This window comes from Scleropages formosus, chromosome 5 (genome assembly GCF_900964775.1).
Source record: "Scleropages formosus chromosome 5, fSclFor1.1, whole genome shotgun sequence".
NCBI classification, from domain to species: domain Eukaryota; kingdom Metazoa; phylum Chordata; class Actinopteri; order Osteoglossiformes; family Osteoglossidae; genus Scleropages; species Scleropages formosus.
Genome location: NC_041810.1, coordinates 15,005,906 through 15,025,106, shown reverse-complemented (window position 1 = coordinate 15,025,106; position 19,201 = coordinate 15,005,906). Strand labels below are relative to the sequence as shown.

The 19,201-nt window shown below is 48.1% G+C and overlaps 1 protein-coding gene across 2 annotated transcripts in view; it reads left to right on the top strand.

Annotated features, from left to right (window-relative positions):
* afg2a (AFG2 AAA ATPase homolog A) overlaps positions 1-19,201 on the top strand; it is an 82,821-nt gene that overhangs the window by 20,846 nt on the left and 42,774 nt on the right. For both annotated transcript variants that reach the window (XM_029252422.1, XM_029252423.1), the window contains exon 14: positions 184-310. In XM_029252422.1, the coding sequence (XP_029108255.1) occupies positions 184-310 (127 nt within the window). The remainder of the gene's footprint in view (positions 1-183; positions 311-19,201) is intronic.

The following is a 19,201-nucleotide window of genomic DNA, read 5'->3' as shown; positions in this document are numbered from 1 at the left end:
ATTCTTGTAGTCAAATCACAAATGACCTTGACCGTTATATGAAACAATTTTCAACACGCAGTGCTGTTTTTCCAGTTTTTAAGACAGGTGATACTGCCCCAGGTCAGCATGGAGTGTTTTTTACCCACCGAGGCCTCATGATATAACGTGAGCCCTCTGGCGTTCCCATGTCCTTCCTCCTAGCTCCGCCGGCTCCAGTGGTGTGGCGGACCGAGTCCTGGCGCAGCTGCTGACAGAGATGGATGGCATCGAACAGCTACAGAATGTCATGATCCTGGCAGCCACTAACCGTCCGGACATGATAGATAAGGTAGGTCCCGCTCGCCCCCCTCCCCCCCCGACCCCTTATCCGCCATCCCCTAATGAAACATCCTGCGCTGTGATCAAAGGAGACCCTTATTCTGTCAAAACACTTCCTGGGAAAGGAGAGCAGAAAGGGCTCGGGGACACAGATATGACCGACGAGGGCCTTATTTATAATCACGCTGCTGCACGTTGCCGCCACAAGAGGCCCATAATAGGAATTGGTGCAGCAGTCAGGCAGCCCTACGTGCGCTCGTCTCCGGACTGGACAGCGCTCGGCCCTGCTGGTCACCGAGGGAGAGGAGATGCAAAGATCCAGCTTCGTGTTCACTCTGTCACTGTCACACACATACCCCAGCTGTGTGGAGACTCCAGCTGTCAATCCTGCAGACACCCCCATCTCCTCCCGGGCAGCCTCCCCCACCTGGGGCTATAAAAACATCCCCCTTCAAGTGACCCCAGGAAATTTGAAAAGTTACGGCCTCATGGCCTGTATCACTTCCTGTGGCAGAACTGCTCTTAATCCCCCCCCCCCCCCCCCCCCCAGCTAAGAGGGCTGCCCCTAGAAGGCCTGCAGAGACCCCTGGGTCCCACCTGGAGCTCCTGGGCAGGAAGCGACCGTGGCAGCTGAGAAATCAAATTAGCGTGCCCTCCCGCCGGGGCCTGATTTCAATGTCAAACGCATTAGTCGTGATGGGAAACACAAGCCTCCCAGCAGAGTGGGGGCTTAAAGGAAGAAAACAGTCAACGCACTCAGGGGGCCTCACCCCTCCCCCCTCCCCACCCGCCACAGAGCCCATTACCGTAAGAATTGTACTATACAAGGAGACAAATGAAAATGAGTGGGCTGTCCTGGTGTCACTGGGCTCACTGTGGGTAGTCCGGTGCCTGGCGAGGCCATCGGTCCTCTATATGTAAAGGCAGTATGTAAATAAAGTTACTGCTTGTTGCCATGAAGGTGCAACGTGCAGTTATTTGGAAAGCAGTCTGAGAAGGCAGCTCCCTTTATGCTGCCCGTTGCTGTCACCGCTATCAGGAACAAGGATCTACTTCCTGCTTATCTGCTTCCGAGACGTCTGGTTTGGAGAGGAGAGCTGGAAGGAGCTTTGGCCCCAGGCAGTGCGGAGGGTGATCATCTTGCCACCGCCACATCTGGTTGAGTCACAGGCAGAAGCCAAAGCAGCCCCTGTACATGGCGATGAGCTCTGAAGTCGCTTAGTCTGGCTCTTTTTCCCCGTTTATTTGTTTGATTGTGATTATTTTAAGCAGAACACCTTGTCCGCTTAGGGTTAACGTGGTCCGTTTTGGCATTTCTTGCCTCCTGCTTTCAGCCAATATTTTATATGACTGAATATATTGTTTTAAAAATGACATCAACACAAACTGTGTTCACTTTTTAAATGTATTAGTTCAGCGCTATTCACGTCGCAATGAGATGTAATTCACAGTGTCACGAGGTTTGCGGTGTCAGCATTGGCATCTTGTTTTGCCAGGTTCGATTAGGTTTCATTCCAAGTGGGCAGCAGGTGGCCTAGTGGTTATGACTGTTGCCTCTCAACCTCAGAATCCCTGATTTGAATTTCACCGCTGCTGTAGTTCCCTCGGTCCAAGTATGTTCCCCAAATTGCTCCAGTAAAAATTACAGCTGTATAAATGGATAAGTAATTGTCAGATTGTTTTCCCAACATTCTAAATCACCTTGGACAAAGGAGTCAGGTAAAGATTATTGTCATTAATAATTCTATTCTGATCGGTTTTAAACTCGCATCATAAGGAACAGATTTGTTCTGCGTTCACATCCCTGCAAAGGAAGTTCATAATTTATTCAGATATCATCTCTGAATGAGTAACCGCCGTGTCAGATGTGTTGTTTGTACATGTAAACATAGTTGGGCGGTAAATTAGTCTCATCGTTCTCTGTGTGACTTGCATTAAGCAGGGAGCACGGAACAGCGCAGCCCCGTTTCAGTTCAGCCCGATATGTGGCTGCATCATCTTTGCATAGCGTAGCACTCGGGGTCAACCAAGGAGAAAACCATCAGCAGACCCACTCGCTGTTCCATCCAGCTGTTTTTCGTAGCTCACGCGTCGTGCACCGCTCTGCCTGCCTCCCCATTTCCAGTGTTGCAAAATCCACGTGCGACTTGTGGCCAGATGGGACAGGTAAAACGGAAAACAGCCCGGTAATGAGCAGCTAATGGCGAGATGGGCTTTCTGGAACTGCGAGTCTGATGGTGAACAGCCCTGAGTGAGAAAAGTGCTGGTGTCAGGTGAGCCAGTCCAACACAAGAGGCCTCAGCCTAACAGAACACAATGTTTTCTGATGTGTAAACAGGAGGTGGCGCCAAATCTGGCCCAGCTCACCTTTAGCTGTGTGTGTGTGTGTATATGTGTGTGTGTGTATATGTGTGTGTGTGTGTATATGTGTGTTCTTGGGCTCCACGCCAAGTTCTGTACATGTTGTCAAACTGGATCTTGCTTTATTTTTTTTTAATTGTTTACCCCCATGGTCTGTATATGACTTATGTGCAGATCAAAGGTGCGAGAAACAGCAGTTAAAAACTGTTCATTTTTAAAAGACTGTTCAGCGCATTGCAATAATTCAGACGTCATTCTGTACCGACTGCGGTGTTTTAGAGCCTTCCTGCATGTTGTCGCTGGATTCGGACGTTGCGCTGGACCGTGTAGAGGCGGCTTGGGCCGCACCATTAGGAACTACGGGCCGCTCATCAGTCATGTTCGGAGGAGGAGACCTTATCGCGACGTTGGCCAGCTTCTCTAAACACGGCACACACTGCCTCATTTCTCTCATCCTTCCTGCCCTGGTCAGTGACAGCAGTCTTGCGTGACTGCATGTTGGTGTGGAGGCAGCTGTGTGTGTGTGTGTGTGTGTGCGCGCGCGCTTGCGTGTCTTGTCTCAGCAAGGCTGATTTGGTATTAGTTTTAATCTTCTGCCTAATAATTGCTGTTTTTCCGAAGGCATGCAATCGAAATCCTTACAAAAAAAAGACCTTTGCCTCTCAAACTACCTCCCCCTTGTAATTTTTAATTTTCCGCACATGATTGCAAAGTTACGGAATCTGACCCCCGTGACCCCCCCCCCCAGAACTTTCTTTAATAATTGTTAGGTTAAAAAAAGTCCCCTGCTAATTGCATACCTCCTAGTACCAGTAAGGTAAGAAAAAAAACACTCTAGCGGGTCTGAAAACAAACCATCAAATGCATTTCAGAGTAAAAATGCGAGCTTTGCCTTACGGCTTGAAAGTCTCGAATATCGTCATATAATTGTTATTGAGGAAATGGCTTTGACATTATAAATTCCTTAAGGACTGTAATTTATCATCTGTGTTCACATACTGGAATTAATTTGCAGTAAACCATGTAAACAACGTTGAGATTTGCAGTTTCTGAGGCCGAGATCCACAGAAACAGCACAGAAGGCAACCTTACCGCTTTGATGGAATTATTTCATTATTTTACGTGATGCGTCGCAGTTCCTGTTGAACCGGTTTAACTCGGAATAAAATCTTTGGTGGTGAAACTACGGGTCCCAGAGCCATTTCGGTGGCTTCCACACACTTGTGTTAAGAAGCCACGGGTTACCACAACAAATACCGCTCTGTTGCACTTGGGTTTGGGCTGAGCTTCACTGCCTTTTTGCTCTTGAATTATCTGTAATTTTAATACTCTCAAAACTATTCCCCGGTCGGACGTCTGTCGTGGATCAGCGTAAACTGCAATGGACGTTAAATACACGCTCACGGTGAAGTGCAGTTGGCGCGAGTGACGGGGAGAAATTGTTTGCTCGTGACGTCCTTGGGCGAACACTGATGTCTGCTGGAGCGTTCAGGTTCCGAACAAGAAGCTTTCGTGTTGTGCGTCTTGTTGGCTTTGAAAGTCGGAAGATTTTGCTTCTGCGCTTCAAAAAGCACAGCTAATATATACCGTACTTATTTATTTATCCGACGCTTTTTCCGGAGAAATCTACAATGTTAAGCTGCTTACAGTGATTTGTACAGCTGCGTATTTTAACTTCATTAAATCAGGGCAAGTGCCTTGATCACGGGTACTACAATAGGAGGGAGATTCGAACCTGGGTCCTTCAGTTCCAAGGTGGCGGCTGTAGCTGTAACGTTGCTAGCTACCCATATAATATAATAAATATTTTTTTTCAGTTGACTCCTGGGTGTGAGAAGATTTAAATAGTTGTACTGATATAAGTTTTCCTCTCCAGTACTTGGTGATGCAAGTGCAGATGATGAGACAGGCTGTCAAACTTTGGACACATCACGCAAAGGGTGAATTCTGTCCCAAAGAGACGAATGAGTCGAAAAGTTGCAAGAAAGGTAAGCGTTTTTAATACGCACACCCTACCAACTGGACCCATTCTTCAGCATCTAATGTAATTGATCTAATTATTTATGGACCCACTGTGGTGGTCAGTGGTACAGGAGGTATTGATGGGTGTGCAAACTGTGCTGTCGGTTAGTGTCGCAGTTGTGCAGATGGGCCTGTTTTTACTGCTTCCTGGTCTCCTGCTACTCCTCCTTGTGAGTAAAGCGCCCCCTGGCGGAGAAGGTCCTTGAGGGCCCACTGCCCCCTACCGGTTTTGGATGGGGTACGTGGGGCCGCGCGCTCCCATTTTTCCAAACGCACACTTTGAACGCAGTGCTGTGAACGTACCGGGTCTGAGACGGAGTATTGCTGCTTTCTCTTTGCAGTCATTCGTTTCCGTGAGCGTCGTCGGCCCCCTGTGGAGAGTCCACATACGCACGCGCTAACATGCGTTCAGACGTTCGCTAACACTGAGCACCTCTTTCACCGCGGTGTGTTCTAGAAAAAGGGAGTCCATGGGAGTCGCACAGGAATACAGCCATATAATTTTTATCTGTTATGGCTTTATTTTTCTGAATGGAATCCTTTATGTCGTATAGTTGAGTCCCTGTGTGGTCCTTTCCATTCTGACTGCTTCGGATACAGACTACATCGATTGTGCGACGGTGCCAAGCAATAAAATCTCGCAAGGGGGGAGGTGGGGACACAGATGCTGATTTATAGCTTCCATCACTCTGGAATGCGAGCTTGCAAGTGGACGAGCCCCTGAGTGATGTTTTGGTCGGAACTGGAGGGGTGTGGGGTGCCGGGGCTATGCGAGGCAAGTTTTAATGGTTTTTCGAGAAAAGTGGCCTTCGTTTGAAGCTACGCAAAAGGAGGGTCTCGAAATGTTGGCATGACTGTATGCAAAAGAGGTTTTTTTTTTTTTTTTTTTTTTTTTTTTTTTTTTTTTTAAACGTTTCAGATCCTTGTTCAGTTGTCTTTTAACACAATCTACTTTGTTTTTCATCGCGTTTCCTTTCTCCCGGCTTTTCTGGTGCCACCATCGTGCCGTTCTTTCGAAATGTGGCCACTAAATTAATTAAATTAGAGGGAAAAATCTCTCGATGAACTGCAAACACTTATTCGAGTGGCTCTGGGGAAAGTGTTGTTGTGTGGTGCCCCCCCACCCCCCCACCCCCCCACCCCGGCATCAAGTGCTGTGCTGTGCTTGTGATAACGTTCCCAGTGCGCACTCAGCTTTCCGCTGATGTTTACCCGTTCCGAATTTTCTGTGCAATTAGGTTGGCGGTTTCATCTTTTGTGGGGAACGATACAATGCACGGGTTTGTCCCTTTTCAATTACTTCAGAATTATTGTTCTTGGTACTGTAAAAATAGGAGATCAAACCATTTGTGGTGAAGTAAATTATTCACTCAGTGCAATTCTTTTTTGAGAGTGAAAACCCTTGTTTCAGTCACAGTATATTATCTGTAATCCGTCAGGAAAAAAGGGCAGGAACTCCTGATACGTTCCCCGCGTTTTTAACGCCGCGTACAGCCTGTCGCGGCTCTCCGTATCGTCTGTCCCTTTGTTCCTCTCGCGTAAGGAGCCTTACTCTGCTGCCGTTTGTCTTTACATAGTGTTTGCAGATACAAGTTTGAAGCCCGTGGCAGGTGGCGCCCGTCGCTCCGCCCGTGTCCGGGAGCCCGCGGCGGCTCCGCTTCCGTCCGAGGAGAAGCTTGCCAGGCCAGGTTAAAACGTGAGGGCGGTAATGAGCCACATAGCTCATCCTGTTTTGACTGTCTTTTCAGCGGAGAAGCATCCCGTAATGCGTGTACTCTGCCGTGAAGTGCCAAACGCAGCGATGCCTATCTGCGTTTGTTTTGCTCCGTCTTAACCGATTTCTCGAGTTCCCTGGTGGCCTGGACGCAGGAGCAGCGCGGCGGGGTCTAGATACTCCCTGGGTGTGCTGTCTTCCATTGTGCTAATGCTCGTTTTACGAGGAAGCCCGTGCGTAGCTTCTCTCTCCGCCTCTCTCGCACGCACGCACGCGCTCGCGTTCTGCCGACGGAATTTGAAAAGGTAGCCGACGTACCGATGTGTCTCCGAGCACAAAGCCATTTGCACGACTGCGGAAGCTAGTAATAAGAGGAGGATGAATAGAGTGCGCGGTGCTGTCGGGCCGACGGAGCCTCGGGCCTCGCCAGCGTGTCCAGGTAACGGGAGACCCGATCCCCGCGAGGCCCGTGGCTCCCTGGCGTGGGATCACACCTCAAGGCCCGCGCTGGTGTTGGGTTGCACGGCACCGCTGCCAACGCGCCGCTTTCTCACGACAGCCGACCCCGGAGCGCCCTGGAACTGTTTGAGTCCTTGAAAAAAATAGTCCGTCTTTAGTCAGTCGATTTTGCTCTGTTTTACCTTAACCCGAAGATATTATGAAAAAAGAATTTGAGATTTCCTGAGCTGTAGCTGCTAATATTTAACCAGTATTTAATTGTATAGCTGATGAGCTGTAAAGGGATTTAGCAACTCTGGGTGGATGGATGCATAGATACACAGATGGATAGATAGTTCAGCATGTTTTTAATCCCAGAGGAAACTGCACCCATATTTACCCAGATATGCAGCTGCATAAAATTTAAGTCCTGAGTTTTATGTAATTAAATTTTAGGTCTTAAGTTTCATAGTTAAAATCAGCCCAAGTTCCAGAATTGCTTGTAACTCCAGGCCTTCGGCAATTAACGTACTCCGTGTGTGTGCGCGCGCACGCGACTCGTTCCTGCAGGAAACGCCGTTGCCCGTCGCAAGGGTTAACAATCGAGGTTCGGCTCGGCTGAAAAGAGGTGTTTACACGACACAGGCGCTCACCCACATGTGCCTGCAGCTTCCTGTTTGGTGTGTGAGCGGAGCGGCCGTGGACGAGGGTCCTTTGTGTGCTCCGATGCCTGGCAGACACGGGCGGCGTGTGTCGTCTTGCCTCGGCGAGCGCGCAGCGCAGGGGCCCCGGAATGCCCTCGGCCCAGGAAATCTCCTGTTTTTTTTCCCCGAACGGTGCGTCTTTAAACCCTCCAACAATCACCATTTTCAAATCGGCACCCTCGGCGGTCACCTCTGACGCGGAGGCATCGTGACGGGAGATTTTGAAATGAAACGGCCTTAGCTTACAGAATATGAACAGAAGAAATGTTTTTAGGGTGTTCTGCTTCATAGACTGTCAGCTTTGTTGATGAAACAATTATAAAAGTTGGGAAAAATGCTGCTTGCCTCGACTGATTCCTGGATGGTCCCGAGCCCATCGGGCCCCTGCTCTTTTTACACCGTGTGTTCGATCCTAACCGAATGGCCCGTAAAAAAATTCCTTGGCATGTTAGCATTTTTCTAACAGGTCCCCAAACAGGAGCCGGTTTGGGTTCGAAACAAGTGGGGAATAAGCGCTCCTTTGTGCGTGCCGCTTCGCGGCAGCGCCCTCACCCACCGCCACCAGGCAGCGGCGTACGCGGCTCCCGGTCCGCATTAAGAGGCGCTTACAGGTGGATTAGGTGTAAGTTGCAAGATGTGGGCAGGGGCGGCAGGCCAGGCTGCGCCTTGTCGACGGAAAGTGCCGAGAACAAGGACAATTCTGTGCCGGAGACAGACAAGCCGGCTATTGTCTGGGAACAGTCGGCAGCGCCGGGCCGCCCGTAATGGAATCCCATCTTGCGCGTATATGTGTGTGCGCGCGCGCGTGTGTGAGAATGTCCTCTGCGCGGCTCGGTCGTCTTCGAGATTTAGGTTACCCTTTGTGAAGGAGCTGAAATATATCTCCTGGTCACTGAAAGGCCCTCTTGGCTGTCAGAGAAGCTATTTCCAGTCATGAGCATGTTTGCATTTGTGTTTCCAAGAAGCTGCCATTGGCGATAGGTTGTACCGTAAGGTAACGTATACAGGAATGGGGAGGGGGGCTTCAACTGCTGCTACCGAGCGCCACGTCGATCTTTTGTTTGTACTGTTTCAATGTAATTTTCCGTTAGTTTATATCTTAATTTAGGCGAGGATCACGGCGTGATCTCAACTGGTCTTTTAATGTGAGCACAAGTTTTGATGCGTATTCTGTCACTGAGGGTCCGTGTAGGAGCCTGGTGTGGACTTTTTAATCTTGTTATTCAGTATTTAGCTGACATTTATCTCTGGAGTGCCTTACAATGTTAGGTTTGTACTCTAAGCTTCTTACACCGATTTACCCATTTATGCGGCACACTAATTTTCACGTTATCAATTCAGGATAAGCATTTTGATCAAGAGCACTACTGCAGGAACGGAGATTTAAACCCTAACCCTAATGCTTTTGAGTGCAAGGCGATGACTGTAAACGTGTCACTTGCTGCCCCAGTCAAGAAATAGGCCTTATCTCGCTGCACTGAGAAAGTCAAGCTTTCTGTTATACTCCTACGGATTGTGCAGAATAAAGTGATTTTATGGAGTGGACTCACCCATTGTGTCAGATGAATGTTAATGACTTCCCAAGGAGGGGGATGGAGAAATGAGAGACTCGTCCAGAAATCTCGGTTTAGAGCTCTCGGCTTCTGGCAGCAGCTTGTGAAAATTGAATTGTCCTGAGCTTTGCTTCCTGGGGGGTTTCTAGTGGAGGATGCATTATAAGAGCAGCGCTGAACCGTAGAGCAGACATTTCCGATGCTGGCCCGCACCTGGAGAGGGATTGGAAACGCAGGCCTGTGCACATGTGCTAAAAAAACACGTCGGAACACAATTTTCTGTTTATTAGATGACACCTTCAAGGTGGCTTGCAGTGTGAGGTTTTTACGCTCCACTCCCTACGCTGATTTACCCAGTTATACTGCAGGGTGCAAGGGTACTACAGCAGGACGTGGGATTCAAAGTCGGCCCCTTTGCTTGGAAGGTGACGGCTCTAACTACTGCGCCTTATAAATGGGCTCTCTGGTTGGGTGTGTTTGTTAGTCGAAGCTCAGAGGGAACAGTGGTTTGATTGGCCTCTCTAATTTACCGTGTTACCTCGTTGTCAACGCACCTTCAAGTGACGAAGGGATGTGATCGAAACTCGGAGAGATGGCTTGCGTTACAGAGGCGTAGGGAAAAAACAGAGATTTGTCCGAGGCTTGTGCTGTTGGCAGGCGTGGGCCTTCTCCAGAGGGCCTGAGCTCAAGCGGCTCACATGTTCCACTGGCTGTCCTCCGTAACCGGAGTCTTTCATCTCCTACCTCAGGAGAGAGGGAGAGGAGGTGCTTTTGAGAGACAGGTGACCTTGGGGGGGCGGAGTTCAGCTGAAGCCCCGCTGCCTCGGGTGACACTGCCTCGCCAGCTTCTCCCTTTTCCTTCCTTCCTCCTTATCTCCGCCAACAGCTCCCTTGATCCCGAGGAGAAAGGGCTCCACGCTTGCAGGCCTTGAGGTGCTGTTCGCCGGAGGCTGGTCTGCGGTAACTGTACCCAGATGGTCAGCAGTTCAGAGGACGTATTGAATGATCCCTGCCTCGATTTATTCTCTTGTCTGGGTTGGAGTCACGTCAAAATAAATTGACCAAAACTTGAAAGTGGCTTGAGTTTTTAGAGCCATCGCCTTCCGGTCAAAGGAACCGGGTTCAAATCATGACTCCTGCTCTAGTACCAGTGATCAAGGTGTTTACCTTGGATTGATAGTGTAAAAACTCCCAGCTGTATAAATGAGTTAGTCATTGTAAATCGACAGTATAACATTTTAGGTCACTTCAGACAAAGATGTCTGCTTCGATAAAGGATGATGATGAGAATAACAACAATCAGAAAATTTCAGTTTTATAGCTAATTTCTTTGGCAGAAAAAAAAGTGACAGTCCACAGCCCAACATACACACCCCCCAACAGCTGCTGAATGGCGGTAACACGCCTTACGCATGGCTGCGCTCCGGCCGCATGTGCGGATTTGTTTTGCTTTTGATGTAGGGCAGCATCACCAGAACATCTACGCAATGAATCATCGTGTTTAACCTCAAACACACTTTTATTACACATTCATCAATATTTCTGCAGTTCACCTGGAACATTGAACAACTTCTTGTGTAATTTGAGTGCGGTATTTCAGCATTGTATTTTGCCTTGTATTTACCATTGATTTTTATCTCCATGTGGTTTCAACATGTTAGATGGGAGAGACCTAGTCAGATATGCTCCCTCTGTCCAAGATATGTACCTTGTGTAAAGTTTCACACTGGGAACAGGCTTTGCTGATGGTGACGGTAAATGTAGCTCAGGAACTGTCGCCGGGGTGTGTCAACATCCAGAGCTGCGGACGACTGTTGAGATGTCCGCCCTGTTTCGTGGCCACAGACCTCAGACGGCATTTTTCACCCCTTCGTTGGCGGGCAGCTCTGGAAGACGCAGACGAATATCTAAGCCCCCGCCCACCCCCCAAACACACAAGTTCCCACAGTGTTTACGCAAAGCCGGGGGCTCTCTCCAGTCTCTGTTTATGTGGAGGTTTGTTTGGGGATAAACAGTGTTATCAAGTCGGCATGTTAACAACCAACAGCGTCTCTTCGCTGTCGGCAGCAATTCCCGCTGACCCCACGGCGAGAAGGAAAGACAAGGTCAAATGTGATTTATCTTTCGCGAGAGAGACAAATAGCAGAGCTGACAGGAAGTGAGAGATTACAGCGGTGACATTTATTTTCTCGCTTCCTGTGTCACTGAGCCGCAGCACGCCATGGAGGCGACGTGGCCCGGTGTCCTTGCCTCGCTGCTGTGCCCTGCCCAGGAACATAAACGTATTACAGTCGAGTTTACGTTTTTGCTGTCCTGTTATTTTATGTACTGTTTACATCTCTTTGCATGTGTATGTAGCGATTTGGATTTGTTATGGTTTATGTAATACTCCTGTTTCGTTTCCCCAGCTAACGGCACTTTCCGGGCTTTTCCGGTGCTGATCTCTTAAATAGCTCGGTGTGTAAGTGGACAGTAAGAGGGGGATCTGCACTGTGATTCCATATTCCTGGGATGAGGCCTCCCTGATGTTCCCTGGACTGGGTTTTTCCGCTCAGGAAAAGGTGGGGCTGCCGGCATAGCGGTTAGGACCGTTGCGGTGCAGCCTGAAGGTTCTTGGTTCAGATCCCTCTCCAGCTGTAGTACCCTCGATCAGGGCTCAGTTGTGAAGCTAATTATCAGTAATAATAGTCTGGCATCTGTTTTACTAGTTACGGTAAATAGAAACAGAAGCAATAGCTTTTATTATAAGTCAAGTGTGGTTGTGATAAGTAAGTGAGCCACAGGATTTAAACCGACGACCTTCTTCTGCAGAAGTGTGTTGAAAATCTGCTTTGTCTACCGTACTGTTAGGATAACTCGTGCACTCTTCTGTGTTACAAGAGGCTGTCGTGTCGGTGAGAATCTCAGCGCTAATCTTGGGCACAAGGAAAGGGGAATAAGAGCAACAGCTAGAGGAAAGAAACAGGAACTTGACTTTGTCGTTGATACGGCTCGCGCTGTGTCTAGGACGGTCATTTTGTCCACTGATTATGGTGTACGGTTTCTCCGAAAGACAAACAGAGCCTCTAAATATGGGTGATTCGAAAGGCTCCCGCGTTCTGGAGGGGGGAAGAAGGGAGAAGCCAATTAGGGGACGGAAGCCACTAATTAAAAGCTACATGCTCTACAGATTGCATCAATTTTATTTTCTCTTTGACTGCTTGGGTTGTAATTTTGGTTTTTGGCCATTCTGCCTTCTTGTGCTTAAATGTGGAAGGGAAAGTTGCCCTCTTTTGCGTCTATACTTCCAAACTAACAAGAGCATTAAAGAAAGAAAAAAAAAAAAAAAAAAAACAAATGCACGCACTGTCCTGATCTTCTTTTTTTAGTGCCGGCGTTGGTGCAGCTCACAAAGCCCTGCTGTGTTCTCTCAATAGGTGTTTACGGAAATGTGGTTCATAAGCTGTCCTTGCACGTAAAGTTATGACTTATTTATGGATCCCTGCCAGGGTACTATTATGAATTTAACAAACTAGATTGCATTATGCTTAAGAGGTGTGGCGGTTAACCAGACTGGTTCATTTAAAAAAAAAAAACTCGGAGAGCAGCGGCGAGGGGGTGGCAGGAACAGCCGCGAGGTTTGAAACCGTCAAGCGGAAAGCAAGGAAATCTTTATTTTCTGATTAAGCTTGTGTAACACCGTTGTTGGCTTTCTGTCACGGTCCTGCGGTTATTAAACAGTCGTCTCCTTCCAGCTATCGTACAGTGCAAACGGATCAAACAGGAAAAGCGCTCTGGTGTATTTCTCACCAAAGGAGAGAAATGTAAACATGTGGCGAAAAACCTGTCTTTATGTTGACACGGGGTGAATATTGTTTCCTTGCTTTGGATTTATCTGGTTTATTTTGAAATAGGGTGGAAATTTAGATCTGGATCCTACCATTGTCTGGCTGAGGAGTCCTAAAGTGTCGTTTGAATTATAGTTTTACTGTTATTATGACCTTTGTCTCAATTTTGAGCTGCTTGTTTCCGATGGCTTCGCGCGTAAGTCGTAAATGGCGCGAATCGGCTCTGACGCCATCGTTTTCCCAACTCTGTCAGACTCAGAAATGCCTTCTGACCGATGGGAAGGTAGGCGCTGCTCGGAAAACTAGGCCGAAAGCTCGTGGACAGAGCTGTGGGGCTCGATGGGACATTATGCAGCAAGAGCGCTAATAGCGAGTGACAGTGATCTGTGTTTGCATTCACCAAGCGAAACCGACATGTCTTTCATGCCTCGCCTGCCTGTCAGTCTGTCTTTAGTCATCCCTTTCAGAGGCTGGCTTCCTGCTTTGCAAGGAATCTCCGGCGATTTTGGAGGCGTGAGAGCTCAAGCCCGGACAAGCGCGCGCGGTGTTGGCTCCACAGCCGCCGTTAATGGATCCCCTGGCCAGGCTGCAGGCTCTGCTGGTGCTTTCCTTCCGGCTTGGACTCTCTGGAAGAATGGAGAGAGTGTCACTTATCCCTCTTTCTGTCTCGAGGAACCATGAACGAGGTGAACCATCAGTGGGTTGCTGGCAGGACAGCCACCCCCCTTGTCCGTATCCAAACGCACTTGTCCTTGTCGCTGCGGTCGGCCCCATATGGCAATCAGAAAGGCCTCTCTGGCTCTGTCGTCACGTTCTTCCCTCCCTACCGGGCCCGGACACCCCTACCGGATGGGGGTTGCTTGGTATTGAGAGTAAGCGAAGGAGAATGGAGAGGGAGGATGAAGAAATATATATACATACGTGCAACAAAAATGGAAACCTTGTAGCTTTCCTTGTATCTCCTTGATGGTTTTCCCAGAGTGGAGAACCAAAGGAAGTCCTTCTGGACCTGAACTTTTTTCCATGCAGCACTTTATATGCAGTAGGAAATGTCCAACACGGGATAGGACGAAGGGTGTTCTTTAGCCCATCTCCTTTATGGTGGAGGCAGAATCACACCATTCACACACGAGCTGCAAGATGAGTGGCTTCAACAGTTATATAAGTAATTATTAAGAACTAGACAAAAAAGTGCACCAGATATGCAGATTGATGAGACTTTTTTTTTTAGCACAGGGGTGTGATAGATCTGCTCATGTGCTGATATGTCCATGGGGCATGAATCCACAAGGGAGCATCTGTTCTCTTGATGTGGCATGTATCTCCACAATGGACTGTGTATCTCCATGATGACCAGTGAGCCATGTGCTCGTGTCCCATTCCTGCATCGCAGCCCTCGACGTTACCCGGCGGGGCTCGACGTTGGCGAATTCAAATGGACAGTGAATGATTTCAGAGAGTCTGCCATATCCACTCTGCAGATCTGATCCTCTGTCCCACCACTGCACAAATCCAGAAGGGAGTTGCTGCTCTTCCTGTTCCCTACTTTGTTTGTACAACTTTACAGAGGGTGAAAAGGCTGCTCTAATGGAGGTGGCGTTAGGGAGCTGGCAGCACTACAGAGCACCGTTGTCAGTGGGGAGCTGCAGGGTAACGCTCGCGCTGGTGTGGTTCTTTGTGCTGGGGAGTTGGACCACTGACAGTTCTGCAGCTTCCCCACTCATCCTAGGGTGCAGCATGCATGCCAGGTGCGTGTGTGTGTGCGCGCGTGCGCGCCTGTGCGGCCTGCCAGCTGCTCTGCGGTTCCTCTTCCTCTCCCGCTTCCTGGCTCTGCCAAGGCTCATATGTGCTGTGGTCAGCTCCACTGCCATGCTGTTCCCAGAGGACCAGCCCTGACCTTCCAGTGGCCAGGATTGGATCTGGGAAGGCAGTAAAAGAAGCAGTACCCTACTGGCTTTTCAGCTGAAGGTAATGAATCCAGTGCAGCACAAGGGACCAACTGCCAGAACACCCAGAACCCCGGATCAGAGTGCTCGCCTCCTTCCTTCCGTCGTCGGGTGCTGCTCCCGAACAGGGTCCGTGGCCTCCCCGGGAAGCACAGGGTGTATGGCAGGGTACAACCTGAGTGGGACACTGGTCCATCTCACGGTAAAAACAGACACTTTTACTCCACATTTACTCCACAACATTTACTCCTTTAGCAGACACTTCTCCAAAGCGACTGTCAATGTTAAGCTACTTACAATTATTGACCCATTTATACAGCTGGGAATTTCTCACTGGAGCCACTTTTAGAGTGAGTAGCTTGCTCAAGAGTACAACCGCCGGAGTTGGGATTCGAACCCGCAGCAGCTCTAACCACAACGCTAAGCGGCTGCCCCTTATGCACGCTACAGACCGTTTGTAATCGCCGGGTCACCTGAAACACAACTCTTTGGAGTCTGTGGGGAACCAAAGCATCTGGAGGAAAGCCACGTCAACACGATACAGACTGATGTGGATTTGAACCCACAGCTCAGGAGCTTTAATGCACCAGCGCTGCCTGCTGAAGCGCCGTGCCGCCCTCGCGATTTTAACTACAGGGAGTTATTACAGACTTGTACATTGATGTATAGATTGGGGCTCCACTTGTGGGGATGAAGCATTTATGGCAGGCTTTAGATCCACGCGGTTAAATGAAAGCGTACGTTGAACTTCATGAGGAAATCCTCTTGACAAATCTCACTGAGAAGTTATGCTAAGCTTGCAGCCGCTGCCCACAACTTTGATGGGCGGATAATAAAATGGTCAATTAAGCTCAGCGAAAAAAGTGCATTAGGTAGAACGTATTTTTCAATTTTCCATTTAAAAACTACAGGACTTTAAATTATGTCGGATTCCCTCAGAGTTCACGAAACCAGGCATCGGTTGAGGCCAGCGCTACCCGTCCGTCCGGCTCTCCTCGAGCTCGGCTGCCGGAATGTTCTCCTTCAGAGTTTTTCCGTCGTACATCAAAGCTGATAAATAAAAATTGCTGCTCTTGCCAGTGCTGATGGACTGCAGGAAATGTGCTCCCATATCTGTCTGTGGTCGGAAAACAGATGTGCCATATTCCCAGATTACTTTTACAAGGAGGATAAGTGGTTGACATTGACCGTATTGATTAACCTCCGTGAGACTCGCGTCTTGTCAGGCGGCCGACTTCACCGTTCATTTCTTAACTATTTTTATTTAGTTTTTAAGAATCGTTTGTGATACCACAGATAGTGATGTGTTAATTATTTCCAACCTCTCTGGCGGTGAGAGAAATGCCGGAAAATAAGGATGCGCCTTTGTTTAAGGAAGTGTCAAGGAAAAGAAATGAGACGAGCCAGAACTAGGAATGGTTATGTTTGTTTTAGTGGTCAGGGTCAGATGTTGGATTATGCTACAGTTTGTATTTTTTTTTTCTTTTTGTACGGATGCCTTGATCCATCCTTTTTGCTTTTCTAACTGCTGTGATGGCTGTCTTTTGAAAAGTGTGTATGCCTAATAAAGAGTCAATAAGCAGAAAATACAAGAAAACGGAAGTATTGACATAAATGTGTTCTTGGGGACAATGTTCCCATTACACTGGAGGGACAGTTACCAATAGGTTTTGGCTTCACATCTTTTCATTGTTTTCATCTGTTGATTTTATCTGACACTTTATTCCACAGTGACTTCCAGCATCAATCAGGTTTGTACGCTAATGTACTGGCAGTGATTTACTCTTATCCAGCTGGGTGAGTTTTGCTGGGGTGATTTTTGCTGCAAAGGTTCAGGGTAAACGCCTTGTTCAAGAGTACTTCAGCTGAAGTTGGGATTCAAACCCAGGTACTTCATTTGCGAGGCAGTACCTTTGACCATTATGCCATCTTCTGCCCTGTCCTCCCTCGTCCTTTCCTGACAGTGACTTCAGTCAGTTTGAGTTTGTGAGATTTTGTGCTTCCTGCAAGCCCCTCTGGAGGGGCTCTCTGCCAAGTCACTGTAAAAGCGTTTCTGTGAATTATGGTCTTTCTGTCCCAAAAGTGCTTTTAACTGAATTTTTCATATACTCACTTTTTTCTTTTTTATCTCTGGCATTTGTCTGAGAAGCAGTTGTATTGCTTTCCACTGGAAGTGTGAGGAGATGTTGAGTCTGGTTTGGGATGTAGGTATCTCTCCTAATCAGCTGTCCTCGGTGAACGTTTGACACCTCCAAACTCCCCCAAAAGGTGCACGTGGTGCACTAAGTGGCCACTGCCCAGTCATGTGGGTAATCATCCAGCAGATAACGCCACTGCCGGCATCTTCATAGGGCCCAGCGGTGCTATCCTGAGAGATCAGGGATTTCAGAGTGCAATCAGGAGCTGTTGTCTTGCCCGGAACCTGGGACTGAGCCTTCTCCTTGCAGTGGAGATAACCTCCAGGTCACATCCTGGTTGCACCACTCATTCAGATTAACCTCATTACTGCACATTGCTTGAAGTCTGAGGTAGGTATCTCACCCATGTTTGGGGTGACAGTTCCTGGAGGAATGTTGAGGAGGTGCTTCTGAACAATGGACAAAAAGTCTACTTGATAGGTGTGATAGATGCGAGAAAATAGGTACTGATCAAAAATTTAACCGACAAAAAGAAATACGAGTAAAATTACGGAAGTAGAAGGGCAGCAGACTAAACGGCACCAGTTTCAGGATGGTCCTTTCAGTGTTTCTTTTCCTCCCGTCCACTCCAACATGACTTGTTGGCCTATTCGCACTTGCATTTAACAGACATGACTCTGCACCAGGGAGCTGTGGATAAATGTCATTTTTGGTGTCCTCTGGCCTGATTTCAAATGCAGGATGGTGACTGGGATTCAGGCCTTGAAGTGGAAGCTTGGTGGTCCATGAGTTTCCAGTGTAAATGGATCTGATCTGTTGGCCATGCCTCAGAGCAAACAACCCTTGAAACATACCCCACAGGATGAGTGGAAGTGTTAACGCCTCCGTTTTGTGTCCAGCGTTTCTGTTTAGGACTTGCTTTCATTGCTGAATGCATGCGAACTGAGAGTTAAAGGAGTCATTTTGGATGTTTACTTCTCATTTGACCTTCTCTTGACCTTAATCATGTCTTTATAGAATCACTGCTACCAGTGATGCAGTTTCTTTTTCTTTTTTTTTTTTTAAAAAAAATTTGTTCACCTGATTTCTTTCTCCAAAGTGACTTACAGTGTTAGGCTTGTACACTAAGCTACTTAAAATGATTTACACAGCTGGGTAATTTTTTACTGTGTTGATTCAGAGTTAGTACCTTGATCTAGAGAACTACCGCCAGGGCTTTTCATTGCTAAATGATGCCTTTAACCACTATGCTGCCTACTTCAACCTTACAGTTTGCCACTGGCTTTTCAGGGTATTGAGGAGACCGTTTAGAGTGAATTCAGGGCAATAGGTAATGGCTGCTCGTGTGCTCATCCATCCACGTAACTGTGCTTTTAATTGCCCATCTTTGACGCCAGCAATTGGGATGAGGTGTAGCATGGACCACAGATCCGTTCCTGCTGCCACAGTTTACTTGGCGAGGCCGGTGTGGTCTTTGGCGTGTCTTGCGATGCCAGGGGAGCATCGTGCCTGCGTGTGCATGGTTCCTCCATCCGCCCCCTAGATGAGCGTTTGCCAGGTGTTTTCCTGCCTTCAAAGTGCCCATCCTCTTAATCATTGTTTTCCCCCACACACTTGCTACACATGTGTTTTTATTTGTTGCCTCCCTCCTTTTTTGCATTTATTTTTGGACAGTTTGTTGCCCAGCTGCAAGTCCTCCGGATTAATTTATGCCCTGGACACGTGTCAGGATCAGCTGTGATCCAGAGTAGCTGCGCTTGCTGTTAATTTAATGTCTCAGAAGCAGATGAATCCTTTATCTTTTGTTTACTGCAGTAATGTGAGGAACCCTCAAACACAGTTGTTCAGGAAAGAGACCCATCTTCCAACCAGTTTGGAACCATGTGATGTTTGTCGGCGAGCTATTCATGTCTAGTGTTTATAATGTGTGCTGATAAAACATCATAAAGACACCTTCTTGCTCAGTTTTATTGCATTGTTTGTTGCATTTGCTGGAGGTCTTTAGAGGGCTTTTCAGCACGTCCAATTTTTGGTCAGTCACAATGTCTTTGCAACCTTTGACATAGTCAGCTGGCACATTTGGCATCAAATGACTGCTGAAATGGTTTGAGTCTTGCCTAATGGGTAGCTCATACCAGCTGGTTTGGCATAGTTCCCTGTCTTCCCCTCTGTCTCTTTCAAGTGGTGTGCCTCAGGGC